This window comes from Brienomyrus brachyistius, chromosome 16 (genome assembly GCF_023856365.1).
Source record: "Brienomyrus brachyistius isolate T26 chromosome 16, BBRACH_0.4, whole genome shotgun sequence".
NCBI classification, from domain to species: domain Eukaryota; kingdom Metazoa; phylum Chordata; class Actinopteri; order Osteoglossiformes; family Mormyridae; genus Brienomyrus; species Brienomyrus brachyistius.
This window is the reverse complement of record NC_064548.1, coordinates 3162186-3179938: the sequence shown is the minus strand read 5'-3', so window position 1 is coordinate 3179938 and position 17753 is coordinate 3162186. Positions and strand designations below refer to the sequence as shown.

General features: G+C 40.3%; 1 protein-coding gene across 2 annotated transcripts; it reads right to left on the bottom strand.

Moving 5' to 3' along the window:
* Nucleotides 1-37: 37 nt before the first annotated feature.
* Nucleotides 38-16862, bottom strand: ska3 (spindle and kinetochore associated complex subunit 3). 2 transcript variants are annotated; one of them, XM_048978776.1, is made up of 12 exons: nt 16539-16785; nt 16119-16222; nt 15979-16040; nt 9077-9230; nt 5978-6440; nt 5344-5486; nt 4268-4437; nt 3542-3691; nt 3243-3455; nt 3015-3112; nt 2546-2676; nt 38-328 (listed from the first exon to the last, which is right to left on the bottom strand). In XM_048978776.1, the coding sequence occupies exons 1-12, from the start codon at nt 16682-16684 to the stop codon at nt 168-170; spliced, it is 1995 nt and encodes a 664-aa protein (XP_048834733.1). In that variant the 5' UTR covers nt 16685-16785; the 3' UTR covers nt 38-167. The 2 variants fall into 2 exon arrangements, with proteins under 2 accessions (XP_048834733.1, XP_048834734.1); XM_048978777.1 differs by lacking the exon at nt 38-328 and adding an exon at nt 335-561 and having other exon boundaries at nt 16539-16862.
* Between the last annotated feature and the right edge of the window lie 891 nt (nt 16863-17753).

Here is a 17753-nt window from a genome sequence, read left to right as displayed (position 1 = left end):
AATTTCAGCACGTTTCAATCACCCAGTTGAAGCAAACTTACAATGCAAAGCTTTATTCACAGATTACATGGAGGTACATTCACGTTTGGCTAGTGCAGAGCTAGTATAATTACATCTTTACATGGGGGCTACACTATCATGAAAGTAGAGCTGCATAAGCATCAGATTCAGCTGCATGCTCTAAACACAGAGCTGGACCCCTCACCCTGAACACACTCCAGCCTCTTGAGCTCCGTGAGGCAGAGGAAATACACATGGGCCTTCAGACCTGCACCTGTGATGCTCGTCAGCTCATCTAGCAGGAAAAGTCCAGGTTCTGTACTGCCCCCTGTTAAGTTAGAGTCAAACATTAGTCATTTTACTTCCAGGAAGGACCATCTCACAGCTGATTAGTGTATATCTGACAATTCAAAACAAAAACATGCTTTATCTGCCTTTATCTGGAATGCTTCACTTTGCCAACCCAGTCTTGGTCTCCATAGCTTGGGGGTCGGCTAACATGTGGCTCCCCTGGAGCTGGGGGTTAAGGGCCTTGCTGAAGGGCCCACGGACATGTGACTTCTGCCGAATAAGTAAATGTAGCCAACGTGGGTATTTGCATAAAAACATTAACTCAACCTATATTCTAGCTTGTTAATGACAGTGGTTATTCAGATAAGCCATTAAAAACTATTGGGTGAAAACCTCAAAATAAAGCACTGGAAACCTGTGTGATCAAGGCTATTGAGAAGTGGAGCTTCTAGCTCACAGGAAGTCTCCAGCACTGCACTTGTACAATATGACAATATTATACAGTCAGCACAATATTTTTACTTTGACATGATAATCAGCAACAAATTCAACTGTGCATAGATGTTTATCAGCACTGCAAAAAAAATCCAGCTATATAGTCAAGAAATGTAGCTTATATTTAGACCTTTGAGAGTAAGACAGGTGAGTGACTTGGTTGGGAAGAAGGCAACTGCAGTGATTTGGTTTCAAGCAAAGTTTCTTGCCACATCTACTAAAACGACGTTAAAAAAGACAGCACCACTACAACCCTGCACTAATTTTAGAGTTCATTAGCCTGCTGAATATGCAAAGCAAGGCTATTTCACGTTAGGTTTAGCACCAGATGTCAAAGTACACTTCGGGCAGAAACAGCTACCAGGAACTGCAGCTGTGCAGATGTTTTTTTTTTTGCATCTTTGAATGCAAACAATAATACCGTGTTCAAAAACGGACAAATCAGTGATCTAGTTCCACTCTATTAGTAACTTAGATCCTAATGTAAATGCTGCAGCTCTCAGACAGCTGTACAATCTGGATGCCTTAAACAAAGTGGGTCATTTTCTCCATTCAGAGAAGGAAACCATGTCATAGAATTACAGGGCTTTAAACATGCTTAAAATATTAGGCAGATTAGGGTTTTGCAGATTATTGGTGTTATACGCTGCAAGGTAATTGAACTTTGCAAGAGTAAATTGCACTGGGTAATTGAATTGTGTCAAAACAATTCCATATATGACTGATTTTAAATAGTTGTACAAGGTCACCTTACCCTCCCCCCAAAGCGGCAGCAATTAAGAAAAAAAATCTTCCATTTTACTCAGAATGCCACTGGTGTTGCACCATATCTGTGACACCAGTTTAATGATCCGAGCAATTAAAAAGCTAATTAATATGGAAATTGATCTTTGTTAAAATTTTTTCAGTCAGTTTTGCCATGTTGTAAAATAAAATGGCTTGTTCCTTCACCGGTATTAATTATGCATGTATGATAATAGAATAGGGGCGGCATGGTGGTGCAGTGGGACCCGGGTTCGAGTCTCCGCCTGGGTCACATGTGTGCGGAGTTTGCATGTTCTCCCCATGTCGTCGTGGGGTTTCCTCTGGGTTCTCCGGTTTTCCCTCACAGTCCAAAAACATGCTGAGGCTAATTGGACTTGCTAAATAGGTGTGCATATGTGAGTGAATGGTGTGTGAGTGTGCCCTGCAAAGGGCTGGCCCCCCATCCTGGGTTGTTCCCTGCCTCGTGCCCATTGCTTCCGGGATAGGCTCCTGACCCCCCGCGACCGAGTAGGATAAGCGGTTTGGAAAATGGATGGATAACCAGCTGAGTGACATCCTTTTTTATTCTCATTGGAGAACTGGAAATGCAAATTATAAATCAAAACCTCACTTGCACACAGAAGGGGCAATAATAGACAAAGTGGGGAAAGATGTAGATTAATGAATCTGTAGAGGCACACAGTACAAGTTAGCATCTAGTGCTGAATGTGATGTTCCAAAATATAATTATGATCCAATAAATTAACAAATCAGAAGGATTTATTTGATAAAAATGATTAATACAAACTAAAATGTAAACTTCCTAATAATTGGAGGCACACAAAGGAATCAAAGCATATTAATTCACCATCTTCATAAACCCTGTTATAGCATGAAGATGCCATGCAATGACGATTAATAAATCAAACGCAAAGTGTGTCCCCCCAGAACAGGGGTGGGTAAAGCCTGCCGGAAAACCCAAACAATGTGACATGGGTGTCCACAGCTCACTCACCCCACTGACGCCCCTCCAGAGCAGTGTTAATCTTCCTAATGGCCTGGTTGAGGCTTGACAGGGGCATCTGTCTCAGGTATCCTGGAAGCCCACAGAATTCCTCCTCCAACACCAGATTGAGAGCCTGCACTCTAAAGGGGGTGTGTGGGGGGTCAGCAAAATTCAACAAAGCCTCGCTGCAAGAGTAAGTGGTCATGAGCCATGGAAATATACACCTGTATTTTGTATTGTATTCATTTTCTGTCAGATCAGTACCTTCACACTGAGAGAATTACTCATTCACTAACAATCCTGGCCAACTGCATCATGAATTATTGTTATTAATGAATTTGCCTGTGGCAGCAGTACAGGCCAGTAACTTTGACTACACACATCACAGGCAGAGCACAGTTCTGAAAGTTAAAAGTCTTGAGCTGTAATCACCATGCCAGCTTGGCCTGCAGATTACGAGTTAAACACTGCTTCTCACCGGTTCTCTTTTCCGCTCAGTGTGGCTGACTGTAGGGCTGTGGTTTTGGGAGTAGCTGGAATTGCACTAGTGGACGTGATGTTATCCTGAGATATGAGCTGGAATGGCAACAGAGCAAAGTGATGAGACAAAAAAAAAATCAGAATGTAGAATAGTTGATGAAAGTGAACCTTAATACTGATATCACAATATGGACAGACATAGGGACTGGATATGCAGCCACTCAACTTTAAAGATGTCCTGTGTAAAGGAGCTGATGTCCGGCATATCAGGGGTCTTTGGATGTGGAACGAGGCGGCTCTGGCCTGGAGGGGATAATAAGGTCCTTTCATAGTCCTGCAGCTCCCGATTAGCTCCCAGGTCAGGCAACAAGGGCTCCTTCAGGCCGAATGAGCTCCCAGACGCCTTGTTGGTCACAAGTGGTGCAGCCCCATCAACTCTCTGGGAAAACCACAGAAACAACATTCAGTGGCATTCAGAGAAAAAGCAAGCACTGGATCTGATATAAAAATCCCAACATCACTCACACGAGGGCAAGAGCTTAGAAAGGACTCTAAGGTTGGCATTTCAGGTGTATTCTCATCCTTTGGTGCAGCTCTGAATGGAATGCTGGGGATGTCAGGCTGATGAACGAGACTTCTGCTGGAGAATACTTTGCTGGGACGGGCCTCTTCATCCTGAGGAGAAAGAACATTCTTAGTCTTCCTCTTAGCTGGCCCTACAGTCTCCAAATACAATTAATCAGGTCTCAAAAGTATCGCAAAGACCATGTTGCTGCTGCTCACAATCAGACAACCCAGAACTACTACACATTTGCTAAGAAAGCTTTGCATATGCTGCTTTTAAATCCAACTTGAAACAAGGTAGCTGGTCTTGTAAATAAATATTCTGCTTTCTATTACAGTATTCACAACTACACCTTTGTCCAGAACCCCTCAAGTAAAATAGATATTTGTTTACACGCAAACCTTAATTGTACCTTCCTTTTAAATTAATGTTTCTCAAATTTCCCTGGAGATCCCTAGACCATCCAGGTATTCGCTCCCCCAAACTCTACCAGGAGCTGGGAGGGAGCAAAAAATGTGGACTGTCTAGCAGGGAGCTGGGAGGGAGCAAAAACATGTACTGTCTGGCAGTCCCCGAGAACCGGGTTGAGAAACACTGCTTTAGATACTCTGGAACAGCTCAGTTAATGTAAATGTAACAAAAATATAAGTAAAATACACATGTGAGAAGTCATCTGTGCCCCTCACTCTGACAAGCTTCTTAACATAGGGGGTCTCAAATGCAGGGGGTTCTGGCGTCAGATGCAGATCTGGCAGCTGGGTGCTGTCCCCATCCAATAGAGAAGCAGCATGCGACTTCTTTTTTGTGATCTTTAACCCGGGGGTACAGAGAACTGGAGGCTGAGGGGAAGCCACATCTGTTAAATGTTGAAAAGAAAATTATACAGGAATAATCATTATTTAAAAAAAATTAAATAGGGATTATCATTATGAATAAGTTCTGCCATTAACACCTCTAGGACTATGAAGCAAACAACAAATATAGCAGCTGACACCTCTCATCCTGAGTGTGAGCACTCCCCTCCTATAAGAGGATGGGGTCCATCAAAAGCAAACCCATGCATCTAAAGAACAATACGACTCCATTTTGCCACTAGAAAATGGTAGTAACTCATCAATAAAAAGAAGTCATAACAGTTATCTATTAATAATTTACGAAGTGTTACAACCTAATTAATAACCAGATTAGAAACCATTCATAAACCCTTTATATGGGTATATAGTTTTCCCCCTATGGAAGTAGGCATTACCAAAATCCGTCGATTATGTCAGTCCCCATGCCCTAGCCCATTTAAGGAACCTGCTACGGTGCATGGCACTAACTGGTTAGATCAGATGCTTTTAAAGATCCCCGTGGGAAAATTCTCTTTACGCCTTTTTCCAAGGACCCACAGATGTGCTGAGGCCAGGCTAGAATCGGTAACCTTCCAATCACAGTCACAGAGGCTCAGCCCACCGAGGTACATGTGGCCCTATCGGCATTAATCACATATTACTTATGTACATAATTTCTTATGTGGACAGTCTTGATTGCTGCTGCCTGTTTTGCATGATGCTCCAAATTAAATTCCTTGTATCTAAAAGTACTGGGCAATAAATAAATAGTCTTGATAACTTTTATAATGAATAAACCTATATACATAGTTACAATTAATAAATCATGTACTACAAAATTAAGGTATACTTAAAAAAGAATTTAAGTAAATTTTTGTCCTTAAATTGATGCTGTAGGGTGAGGGTATTTGCAGATCATGATGAGATACCATTGGCCTCCAAGTCACTGGTCACTGAAGCTGGCATAGGTGAGAGAAGGTAACTGTCCAGTTCTGGAGCAGGTACAGGAGCAGGTACAGGAGCAAGTACAGTAGCAGGTACAGGATCCAGATCCACAGATGCCACTGCATCACTGTCAAAACATCAGGACTCAAGGAATGTCAGATATAATTTTGCTTATAGCCATTTCTAGCATAGTTAATCTGTTTCCTTCCCTGTCAAACATATGAGCGTATACAAGCCACCTTAACACTTTTACCATTTGAAATTCTTAGGTTAAAAATCGATGTTTATAATCACTGTCCTAATCACTGAGGAATTCCGAACTACCCTACTTAGGATAAAAAAAGAACACTGATGGGAAAAGTATAGTCACCATTATCACCCTTTAAACCATTCTAGGCATCCAGCAATTAGATACAAACAGCTTATATAGCAACATAATTTGCTAGAGCACTATACAATACAGGAGATCAGTGCCCCTAAACTGCCAACACATCTAAATCAGGATCAAATCAATGAATTATTCATTGAAAGGAGATCTGTAGTTGCAGTTTCTCTTCGCCTTCCTGCACTAATGATCATGCAAAAAACACCAGGCTGCACGGCAACTGCATGTTGTACCTGTGGAGCCGGGAGGGTTTCTTCCGCAGCAGATCCATGGTGAAGTCATTATTAAGGCACATGGTGTGCTCTGAGATGCCAAAGTCCTCCAGTCGGGGTGTGAGGGCCTCCTCGTCCATCTTCAGAGTACACTTTGGGGTCTTGGGTACCCTGGGCAGGGAGGAGAGAGCAGGGGGCTCGGCCATAGGGGGAGCATATGCCACAGGAGGTGGTGCCGGTTCACCCAGTGGCGCAAGCAGATGAAACCCAGAAAGGCCAAAGTCAGAAAGGCGGGGAGTGCGCATAGGGTCAGCCGTGCGGGGAGCCGGCTTGGCAGGGGTCATGCAAACGGGGGCTGCCACTGTCTCTCCGTCCACTGCTAAATGTTGCTCTTTCTCTTCCTCTACTTCTTGCTCCTCCTCTTCACCATCTTTGCTTGCTTGAGTCTTCTCGGCCTTTTGATCATCCTTGTGACCTTTCACTTCTACCAGCAGCGGAAGACCAGTAATATGTAAGCAAAATGGCAGTCATATATGAAAGCTTTTTTGTATGGTAAACATAGAGGGACTGCATGTCCCAGAATGGAATTCTACAAGAATTCTACAAGTGTCTTGTTTGCCCACCTGTATGCCAGGAATGTATGTTAGAAGAACTTCCTTCATACGAAGTCATGTATTCAAGTGTGTGTATTAGCAAGCACTGGGTATTAAGGTTCTGATTCAATTTCATGGCTGTTCACTCAAGTGTGAAACTGACAAATCCTTTTCCCCTTAGCAATAAAAACATTCAGATCCATGTGTGCACCAGTGTTCCAGTAATCCTCCATCTATCATTCAAGTGCACAATGAAATGTATTCTCCCAAGCCTGCCGGAATATGGCCTTCACAAATCAGAGCTGGTGACCATGGTTTAAAATGCTAATGACAATGTTCAGAGCTCAGAAGTTCATGTAGGCCTCAGGATCACAATAAATGCTGAAAGGTATATGTTAATTACGGTTTTAGTTCTGCTGACTGTTACAGCATAATGAGATTAAAGTTCTTAAATTCAGTTCCATGCAGTTGCTGGGATCACTGGTACTATAAGCCTGAATATATGGAAGATTATAAGCACAAAAATTCAAATGGCAATTCATTTTGCAATTGTCAATTCAATATTCAACCAGAGCATGCATTTGTCATTTCAATATTTAATCTGTGCATGTAATTTGAAAATACATTTTGCAATCGGCAATTCAATGTGCAAAGTGCTTATGCAATCCTTAATTCATTTCATAATGTTTTGAATAAAAAATAGAATGACAATTCACTGAATTGCATTTCGTTTTGCCATGGGCTTTTTGCCTCTTTATTCAAATGGCAATTCATTTGGCAATTGTCAATTCAATATTCAATCAGAGCATGCATTTGTCATTTCAATATTTAATCTGTGCATGTAATTTGAAAATACATTTTGCAATCGGCAATTCAATGTGCAAAGTGCTTATGCAATCCTTAATTCATTTCATAATGTTTTGAATAAAAAATAGAATGACAATTCACTGAATTGCATTTCGTTTTGCCATGGGCTTTTTGCCTCTTTATTCAAATGGCAATGGCGTCCCCGGGAATTGCATTGCATGTTGGGGAGAAAACTCAATTTGCAATTCCCAACTGTCAGATCGCTCATCAAGGTGGACCTTCATTAACGACGTCACTTCCTTGTTTAGGGCCTCGCTACCATTCAACGGATTTGTTCGTTTAGTTAGAATTAGTAAACCCCCTTTATCTTCTTTATTATTTTTAAAAAATTTTTTTTTATTATTTATTATTTTTATTATTTGTAATAATTATAACTAGTTGCACTTTTCCTTATTTGATTGTAACATGCTGATTATATCATTGCAATAACATGCTTTTACCACAGGAGGTGTGATATATTGTTATGTAGACTTTTATAAGTAACTGTTTGTTTGAGTTTGTAATTGTTTTGCTCTAAATAAAGTTCTTTAAAACGTAAAAAAAAAAAAAGTTAGAATGAGTAATGGCGGCAGAAGAGCTTGCAGTAAATATTTCTGCCTTAGCAGATGACATGGAAATTAATCGGGTATCAGCAGTAGATGCGTTTGATAGGTTGTTTGTGTTGTCACAGAGGGTAGAGGAACTTACAATCTTAACTGGACTTGATACGAGAAGGGTGCAAACTAATGTAGCTCAGGCGTTACATCAAGTCACGCAGTTGGTTACCCTCTGTGACAACACAAACAACCTATCAAACGCATCTACTGCTGATACCCGATTAATTTCCATGTCATCTGCTAAGGCAGAAATATTTGCTGCAAGCTCTTCTGCCGCCATTACTCATTCTAACTAAACGAACAAATCAATGGTAGCGAGGCCCTAAACAAGGAAGTGACGTCGTTAATGAAGGTCCACCTTGATGAGCGATCTGACAGTTGGGAATTGCAAATTGAGTTTTCTCCCCAACATGCAATGCAATTCCCGGGGACGCCATTGCCATTTGAATAAAGAGGCAAAAAGCCCATGGCAAAACGAAATGCAATTCAGTGAATTGTCATTCTATTTTTTATTCAAAACATTATGAAATGAATTAAGGATTGCATAAGCACTTTGCACATTGAATTGCCGATTGCAAAATGTATTTTCAAATTACATGCACAGATTAAATATTGAAATGACAAATGCATGCTCTGATTGAATATTGAATTGACAATTGCCAAATGAATTGCCATTTGAATAAAGAGGCAAAAAGCCCATGGCAAAACGAAATGCAATTCAGTGAATTGTCATTCTATTTTTTATTCAAAACATTATGAAATGAATTAAGGATTGCATAAGCACTTTGCACATTGAATTGCCGATTGCAAAATGTATTTTCAAATTACATGCACAGATTAAATATTGAAATGACAAATGCATGCTGTGGTTGAATATTGAATTGACAATTGCAAAATGAATTGCCATTTGAATTTTTGTGCTTATAATCTTCCATATGAATACACACAGTGTGGTTTGCCATTGCCAAGGTGCTTTCTGGAGAGCACAGCTGCAGCGCTACCCCATAGCAGGATGCTTCAACAGGTGGTGGCAGTGCAGATGCTCACAATAAAAGGACACCTACCAGAGGGCGCTTTGTACCCATATTTCTCATAGTGCCTCCTCAGCAGCCGGAGGTCCTCCGTGGTTCGCTGCTTCAGAACCATGCACGCCTGCATGAAGGACCGCAACTCGCGGTCCTCCACTCTGCAACATGCCAGCTGGTCACGGACCTGGACCTGCACGAGACATAACAACATGGTCACCTGCAGGGCTCTACGCTAATGATTTTCTTGTATGTTGTATGTTTTATCATATTTCACAATTGTCCAAGTGGCTTGGCCAAGCTTTGTATGTATAATAGGCCTATATGTAACCGGTTTACCTGTGTTGTGTGAATTTTCTATTAAAACACACTCTGATGCCATATCCTATAGTAGCAAATTAAAAAGTAAAACATTCACTATTTCAGCATATACAGTCATGGCCAAGGATTCTGAGAATGACATAATCAATGGTTTTCACAAAGTATGCTGCTTCAATGTTTGTAGATTTTTTGTCAGATGTTTCTATGGTATACAGAAGTATAATCACAAGCATTTCATAAGTGTCAAATACTTTTATTGACAATTACATTAAGTTTATGCAAAGTTTGTGAGAATTTGTAGGTTTTTGTTCATCCACCCATCTCTTGAGGAATTAAGGGATTAAGGCCTGGGGAGGTTCCTGGCCATGGAACCCAAAATGTCGACGTTTTGTTCCCCGAGCCATTTAATTATCTCTTTTGACTTATCGCACAGTCCTCCATCATGCTGGAAAAGGCATCGTTCATCACCAAACTGTTCTGGGATGGTTGGAAGTTGTTGCTCTCGGAGGATGTTTTGGTACCATTCTTTATTCTTGGCTGTGTTTTTAAGCAAAATTGTGAGTGGGTCCACTCCCTTGGCTGAGAAGCAACCCCACACATGATCAATCTCAGGATGCTTTACTGTTGGTATGACACAGGACTGATGGTAGCTCTCGATTTTTTTTTTTAGATGCTCCAAACAACCTCTTTCCTTGAAGTTCTTGATAATCCGATAAATGGTTGTTTTAGGTGCAATCTTACTAGCAGCAATATCCTTGCCTGTGAAGCCCTTTTTTTGCGAAGCAATGATGACTGCACCTGTTTCCCTGCAGGTAACCATGGTTATCAGAGGAAGAACAATGATTTCAAGCACCACCCTTCTTTTAAAGCATCCAGTCTGTTATTCTACCTCAATCAGCATAACAGAGTGATCTCCAGTCTTGTCCTCATCAACACACTCACCCGTGTTAACGACAGAATCACTGAAATGATGTCAGCAGGTCCTTTTGTGGCATGGCTGAAATGCAGTAGAAATGGGTTTTTTGGGATTTCATTTTCATGGCAAAGAGGGACTTTGCAATGAATTGCAATTCATCTTATCACTTCATAACATTCTGGAGTATATGCCTTTGTGAAAATTTATATTTGTGTCATTCTCAAAGCTTTCGGCTACGACTGTACAGTAGAAGCCCCACTGCCTTCATGCAAGGTGCGTGGTAAAAGGCACAACTCCTAGGTAACACTATAAACGTCAGTTTCATATACCAATGAACGTCAAACTCATTTAACCTCAAAGCCTTTACATTTTGCCTTTGTTACAGAATATGGTGTTTTGTATCAAAATGAAAATACCAACTTGGCATATGGCATACATATATTTTGCAATCGAGGTTCTGCTGTATTCATTTAATCTCTAACAAGCTAGTTGTGCAAAGTGCTCAAGAGGCAAATGACATTTTTAGAGCTCCATGCCGCTGCCACAGGTGGACATAGTAGAAAAGAACGAACGCATGATGCAATTTCCAAACGGTATTACTGGCCTAGCATGACTGCTGATATTGAAAACTGGGTAAGTTTTTAATTATTTACACTTCATTAAAAGCCTATGATAAGCATCTGGCAAATGTCGTTCAGGATATGACATGTAGACAATGTAACATGTTTTAAAGACTGAAATACAATTGTAATTATGTAAAATTATAATAAAGAACACACATTTATAGACTTGTTATAACACTAAATCAACTGTCATCTTCCAAAATTAACATATTGGTTCCTAAGTAATACATTGATATGATATCTTTGAACAGTTATTTTACAATGGATAAATATATACATTTATTAGAAAATAGTTCTTAATATTGCTCTTTATATTTATTCATTTTATATGTCTAAATGCAGATTAAACAATTCCCAGCATGCCAGTCTAAAAGGGTAACAAAACTCAAAGCTTATATTCCAATAATTGACTTAATTCATTCTCATTTCTGTGATTTTATAGCTATTAGTATTATTCCATTTAATAATTACTTAATAAATGAACCATGGGAATTAGTTGGTATGGACCTTATTGGAAAATTGCCCCTGACTGAAAAAGGCAATTGGTACATTTGTACAAAATCGGTACAAAATGGGTAGAGGTATATCCATTACCCTCAAAAGCAGCAGAAGATGTCACAATGTGCACTGTGAATGTCTTTTACCGATTCGGAGCACCAAAGAGGATTCTCACTGATAAAGGCAGAGAATTTGTTAATCAGGTTGCATATATGTTATTTTTTCAATAGCAAGTAAGGACGTTATAAAAGCACACAAATATCTTTTCATTTAATTTTTCATGTTTGATAAAGAGGAATGTGAAGTAGTTTAATACAATGTTAAGGAAAACATTTCATTTAAGTTGCACATCGGAATAATTTTTATATTGAAAAATGTGCAAGAATAGCCTTGTACAGTTCAGATACATGTTCATTACAGTGTTTGACTGCGAAGAATTTTATCTGGATAAAACATAGATCAAGACCAGAAAATTATCTACATTATCGGCAATTAAAAAAAAAAAACACACTATATGCTAATTTTGGTCAGAAATATCACCAAAAGTCCACGGTCTTATTTTTCCTGCTTGTCTTTCCCTAGGTAAACAGAGAAGCATGCATCTTGCTCTGCATTGAAAGAAGTCTCTGTTCACCTTACCACACTAAAACCAGTGGACTGGTGGAACGGATGAATGGTACTATACAGAGGTAACTTCCTGTTTGCATGACTTAAGACATTATACTGCATATTATGTGTAAACTCCTTCAACTCCTGTTCTGTTTAGAGCCCTTACAAAAGTTTGTGAAGAAAGACCCAAGTTATGGGACACTTATCTTGATGCTGGCCTTTTCAAAAACTGACTAAAATGTTTCCCCATACTTCCTTATGTTTGGCAGGGAGGCTTGTTATTTTTCACAGGTCCCAGAGCCTTTTGGCGTATGTTTGTGGTAATAATTTATACTTCTCAAAACATCTGTTTCTTCATATTGAAGTATAGATATTACAATGATAACCTAAAATTATTGGTGATGTAAAATTAATGTTATTTATTATTGCATAGATTAATGAAACAGTGGAGAAAGTTTTGGAGGAAGAAACTGTCAGACCTGCTCTTAAAACTCGGGACCTAATATTCAGTGCAGTGAAGAAAAACATGACAACAGCAAGAGGAAAAGACAAGGAGAAGAGAGCTGGGCCTCGGGGCTACACTACAAAGTTCTCAGGAAGAATGTCAGGAGTCTGGAGAGAAAAAGAGGAAAGCTCGACAAAGACCTTCTGGGGTCATTCACAGTAACAACGATTGAGGGGAAGAATGTGGACTTGATTAATAAAAAAGGCATAAAGTTCCTCAAAATTAATTTGAATCACCTGGTTCCATACATTCAAGAACTGCCACGTGTGCCTCGCAGACTTCAAAAAAAGTTTCACACAGCCTCCTCCACAAACCGTTCAGGGCCCACAACCTCCAGCACTAACGTTTTCCAAAATTGAAAAAAGCAGGTTATACATTTATTGTATAATGTTGTATTATTTTCAAGTCATTTAATTTTAAAAGTTGTCAAATAAGAACCACTTGAAAATCTAACATTGTGTGTCAAAACTTCAGCAGGTGTCGATGCAGCTTGGTCAAGCTGAGGAGAGGAAAACTTTCCTGCTCTCTAAGATTGGTTCTTATAAATTATTTAACTGGGACATAGCACAGCTTGCACTTGGGAAAGAACTTGAGAGTGAAATAAGCCAGTCACACATGATTCAGACAATGTGACACTCCACGAAAATATATCAGTGTCATTAAAAATGCTATCTGTCTTTCCAAAGGTTATAAAAGCATACCTCTTTGCACTAACAAGGAAGCATAACCGGGAGAGAACTGAAAAGGCATTTCTCATTGATTCATTTGCCATGACTAAGGTTTGGCAGGGATCCGACAAAATCCTTAGAAAGGTGCAGCATCAAAGTAACCGACAGTCTTTCATAATGAAAGCTGTGAATGAGTACTGTATTGTATGAAAGTTTTAGTTGAGATAGTGCTGTTATAGTTCAGGTTGCTTCTGGGTGTTATTGAGAAGCATGGATACTGGACTTTTGCTGCAAGTAGACATACACATTATGGCACATTAAATAATACGTAATACAACATTTCCATACCCTTGCCCTTGTTATGTAAGAAGTATGTAGTGCTGGGATGCTGCAATTAACTGCTCTAGTAGAGATAAAGTATGTCTCTTCTTCACTTCTCCACACACAACCAATTTGTAATTACTAATTTATCTGCCGTTTTTCTTGCATACATTTCCTGTCAAATTATCTGTCTGATTTATTAGCTTCAGTTTTTTGGCTGCAATCATTCTGCATTACGTGGCTTTCATGTCACAACTACACATTCAGTGTTTATTTCTGACTTTTTTGCTTTGTTTCAGGCCATATACCCATCTATAAAGAAAACTCTTTTTTAGATTCACTGGGGGAATCAAAAGATCTACAAATGCCTTGACAGCACAAGGCATATACACACACACACACACACACACACACACACACACACACACACACACACACACACACACACACACACACACACACACACACACACACACTGTATAACAAAATAAATATTCAATTAAATTACAAAGCATGAGACAAAGAATGCAATGTATCCAGATGGAGATGTGAGACTCTCCCACATACAATGCAGAGAGATGGGGTATCGTGGGGTATTCGTGTGCAAGGTATGCAATAGTTATTTTTTTGTTGTTTTCCGTTTGAGGTTTTGCATTTCTTTTTGACATTTTAAATATTTGTAGTTTGCAGAGAGATACTGGAAGACCAGCCGGTGTGGTTTTCTAATAAACCACAGACGATTGTCCAGTACAGAGGAGAAATGTCCATGAGACTTCTCCAAGAATCAGGTAAGTGACATAAAGGATGTACAAGTTTGTTTTGTAGTATCAGCAAATTTGCACTTTGTCATATCTTCCTTAATAAATCGTTAATAAATCGTTTTCTTCTGCATACATTTTATGTTGAACAGATGACATCACTGAGGTCTGTTCAATCTGCGGAGAAGTTGAAACGGACAATTTATGGGTAAAGGAGCAATCAATGAATGCAGGCACTCACATGCACACTGACTTTTTTGGACTTATTTTATCTAAAAATGTGGTGACCCGCTGTATTGCATGAGGACTCCCTGGATAAAGTGACAGTTCACTATAGGACACATACACAAAATACACAATCACATTCACTCTCCATTTGGACACCTTAACACTTAACATCTGTTTAATGAGAAATTTCACAGTGCTGATTTCCTATAGGATACTTGTTTATCGTTATATTTTTTAAATAATCAAAATTAGTTGACTCCATTTGTCTTGCAGTGGAATCCCAGCCACAGATGTGGATTTATTTTGTGCAGAATGTCAAAGCTAAATACACATAAGACTGCTTCATTTTTTTATGTGATGTGAATTATTTTGAGATTTGCGCTCTTAATAATTGGAAGTTGAAACTTTTCATTGAAACTTTTGCCTTATTTATTTGTTTATTTGCATGTGACATTTCAAAAAAAGACTTAATTGATTTATTTACGTTGTCGCTGGGCAATGGGAAAATCCATTCCCCCCACATTATTGGCTGTGGAAGTTTGGGGGGTGGCTGAAAGTTATTCAAAGACACATGTACCTTTAGCAGAGAGAATACAAAGAGCAACATGTCTTTCTGATTTAAGTAGGGGCAACAGATTTTCCCGGGCACTGGGAAAATCTGTTCCCCCTGCCTTACTGATTGTGGAAGTATGAGGGGTGGCTAGAAGTCATTCAGAGACATGATTAAATGCTTATAAACTATTGCAATCAGTACTGAGGTCCAGAGTTGCTGCATGTCTGTTTTAGTATGGGGAAATGAATATTCTGGATTTCAGGAAAAAATGTTTCCCTTTCATATTTGTGCAAAGAAGCATGTGAGATGGCCGAAAGTCATCCAGGCACATAATGCAACTTCATTATTACAGTATGTAGTTATCAGTATTGAGGTCCAGACTTGCTGTGTGTCTGCTTTATCAAGGGTACCATATACTGTATTCAACCCTTAAGGTAATAATGTTCCCCTTTCGTATCTATACACAAATGTATGACTGATGGCTGAAATGTGATTCAGCCACGCATTTCCATGTACAGTGCTGTCAGCAGTAGTTAAATGTAACGAGTAAGTTGTCTACAATTAAGCCATAATTAGAATAAACAATATTACATCGATCGTCACGAGTACTATTCGTGATGTCCTCCAAACAACACTATCGTTTTCTTTATTTTGCCAGCAAACACGTATAACCAGTGGCTGAAATAGTTTCAGTTCTTTAAATAATACACAAATGTCGAAAAGAAAATCGATGTTTTGGATAAATGCCTTGTTTCCAGCAGCACAATAAAAACATTAAGAAAGACATGAAAGAAATAAAGTAGGACATTAACACGACAGCGAAGCCGCATAACTACAAAGCAGTGGGTGACGTCATGATTTCAAATCAGCGCGCTACAGGGGGAACATGGAGAAACTGAATGCACCCTGTAACACACCGATAAAGAATGACTGATACGCACCTTCAAGTCCCTGACTTCGGTGTGTAGTTCGTGCAGAACCTTCACTGTCCCCTTGGTGCCTTCTGTGAAGCAGACTCATTAAAATCCGTCCAAAGCAAGGAAGACCTATCAACAGTAAATCTAGTTATCCAAGTCAGTACCGTGGTCGGGGTTCTTATGAGCTCGATGAAGTTCGGCCGTTTCAGTCTCCAGGAGAAGCGCCAGGTTGCGGAGCTTTCCGAAGACGCGAGCTGAAGATTCCATCCTATAATAGTATCACTCGTGAACACAACGAAAACGACCAAATAAACGAATTAAGTGACCCAAATTCCGAAAATACTCAGTTAAATCCGGAAGCCATCTAGACAGCTAGCCGATAAATTATATTGTTAAAATAAGTAAGCGACAAAACGTGGTCAGCTTTTTATTCGCTGCTATTGAAGACTAAAAATCATAAAAAGCGAATTGCTCTGAAACATTAACTAGAGTTACCTTATATATATAATATATATATATATATATATATATATATATAATCGATAATCGAATGTACACGACTATAAAGCGCAGTCGTTAACTACTTCCAACCAGTAGCCTCCACCAGCGTAACCCTCCGTCGCTTTCGAATTTGGCGCCATTGCCGTGCCCATGGCTCCTCCTTTTCCGTGTCCATAGTTTCTCCTCTTCCGCTGTTCGTTTCGAACACCTCGAGTACTTCGAATAACATTAATTAATATTTTCCAGAAATAAACCAGAATGTCTGGATACTGTTTCTAGTAAGGTACAGCACCATTCTACCTCCAGAACCACCTCAAGGGTAAATTAATTGTGAGTAGTCACTGGCCGATGTAGCTTCAGGGAGCTTTCGAGGCGTTCCGTTCCTCAGAACATTCAAGAGCGTGTTTCAGGACATCGAATCTTTTTTCAACCCTATGGAGACACCTAGTGGGGTTCAGAATGTATAGCAACGCTTTGAACAATCTGAGAATGTTTCTGTTTTTGTATTGAATGAATAATGTGGCTGTATGACAGCAGGGTCTAGTGTTGATTACAATTTTACATAATACTGTGTTTCTTTTACATAAAAAGTGTTTCTTTCAATTTGCTCATAATTATTTTCGGTCATTGTGTTTTTACAATGAAATATTGTGATGAACTTGCGACAAACTCATTAATAATTGTTTCATTGTTGCCATTGTGCTGCAATGGGTTGTGCAGTGATTTTAATCAATGTCCAATGAATGTTAAGAAATGAGTGGTTGAAATTCTTAAATCTTTAAATACAGGGTCCATGTCACGGGACGGCTCGCGATCGCCTGGTGAGTGGGCAGAACAAAGGGACCGGGAACAGAGGACAGCGGGACAAAAACGGGAGGAGGAGCGAAGGGACGAGGGACGGAGAAAGGAGGAGGAAAGGAAGAAGGGACAGAGGCAGGGAAGAAGGGAGAATAGAGGGGAGCCCGAGGGAGACCCAGCGGGCGACGGGAGGCAGCCGGAGGGGCTGCAGGCGGCCGGGAGGCTGGAGCCAGAGGGGACCCCGGAGGGGCCAAGGAGACCGGGCGAGGGACCGAGGCAGGGGCCGAGGAGGGAGCAGGAGGGGCCACCGGGGAAGGGGACGAGGAAGCAGGAGGGACTCTCGGTGACCGTTCCAAGGAGGGGGGAGCCACCGCAGGCAGCGACGTCCGGGGAAGGGCCAGAGGTAGAGGCCCCGCAGGGGACCGAGGAGCCGTAGTCGGGGGACCCGCAGGAGCCCGATGAGACGCCGGACGAGGGACAGAGGCAGGGGGACGAGGCGT

What these genes read in the sequence shown, in the direction of transcription:
- ska3 (XM_048978776.1), bottom strand. Translation starts at nt 16,684, where the DNA reads ATGTTATTCGAAGTACTCGAGGTGTTCGAAACGAACAGCGGAAGAGGA. An exon ending in GTGGAGGCTACTGGTTGGAA is followed by an intron (nt 16,223 to 16,538) that starts GTAGTTAACGAC and finishes ATACTATTATAG; the next exon opens with GATGGAATCTTCAGCTCGCG. An exon ending in TCTGGAGGGGCGTCAGTGGG is followed by an intron (nt 329 to 2,545) that starts GTGAGTGAGCTG and finishes CTAACTTAACAG; the next exon opens with GGGGCAGTACAGAACCTGGA.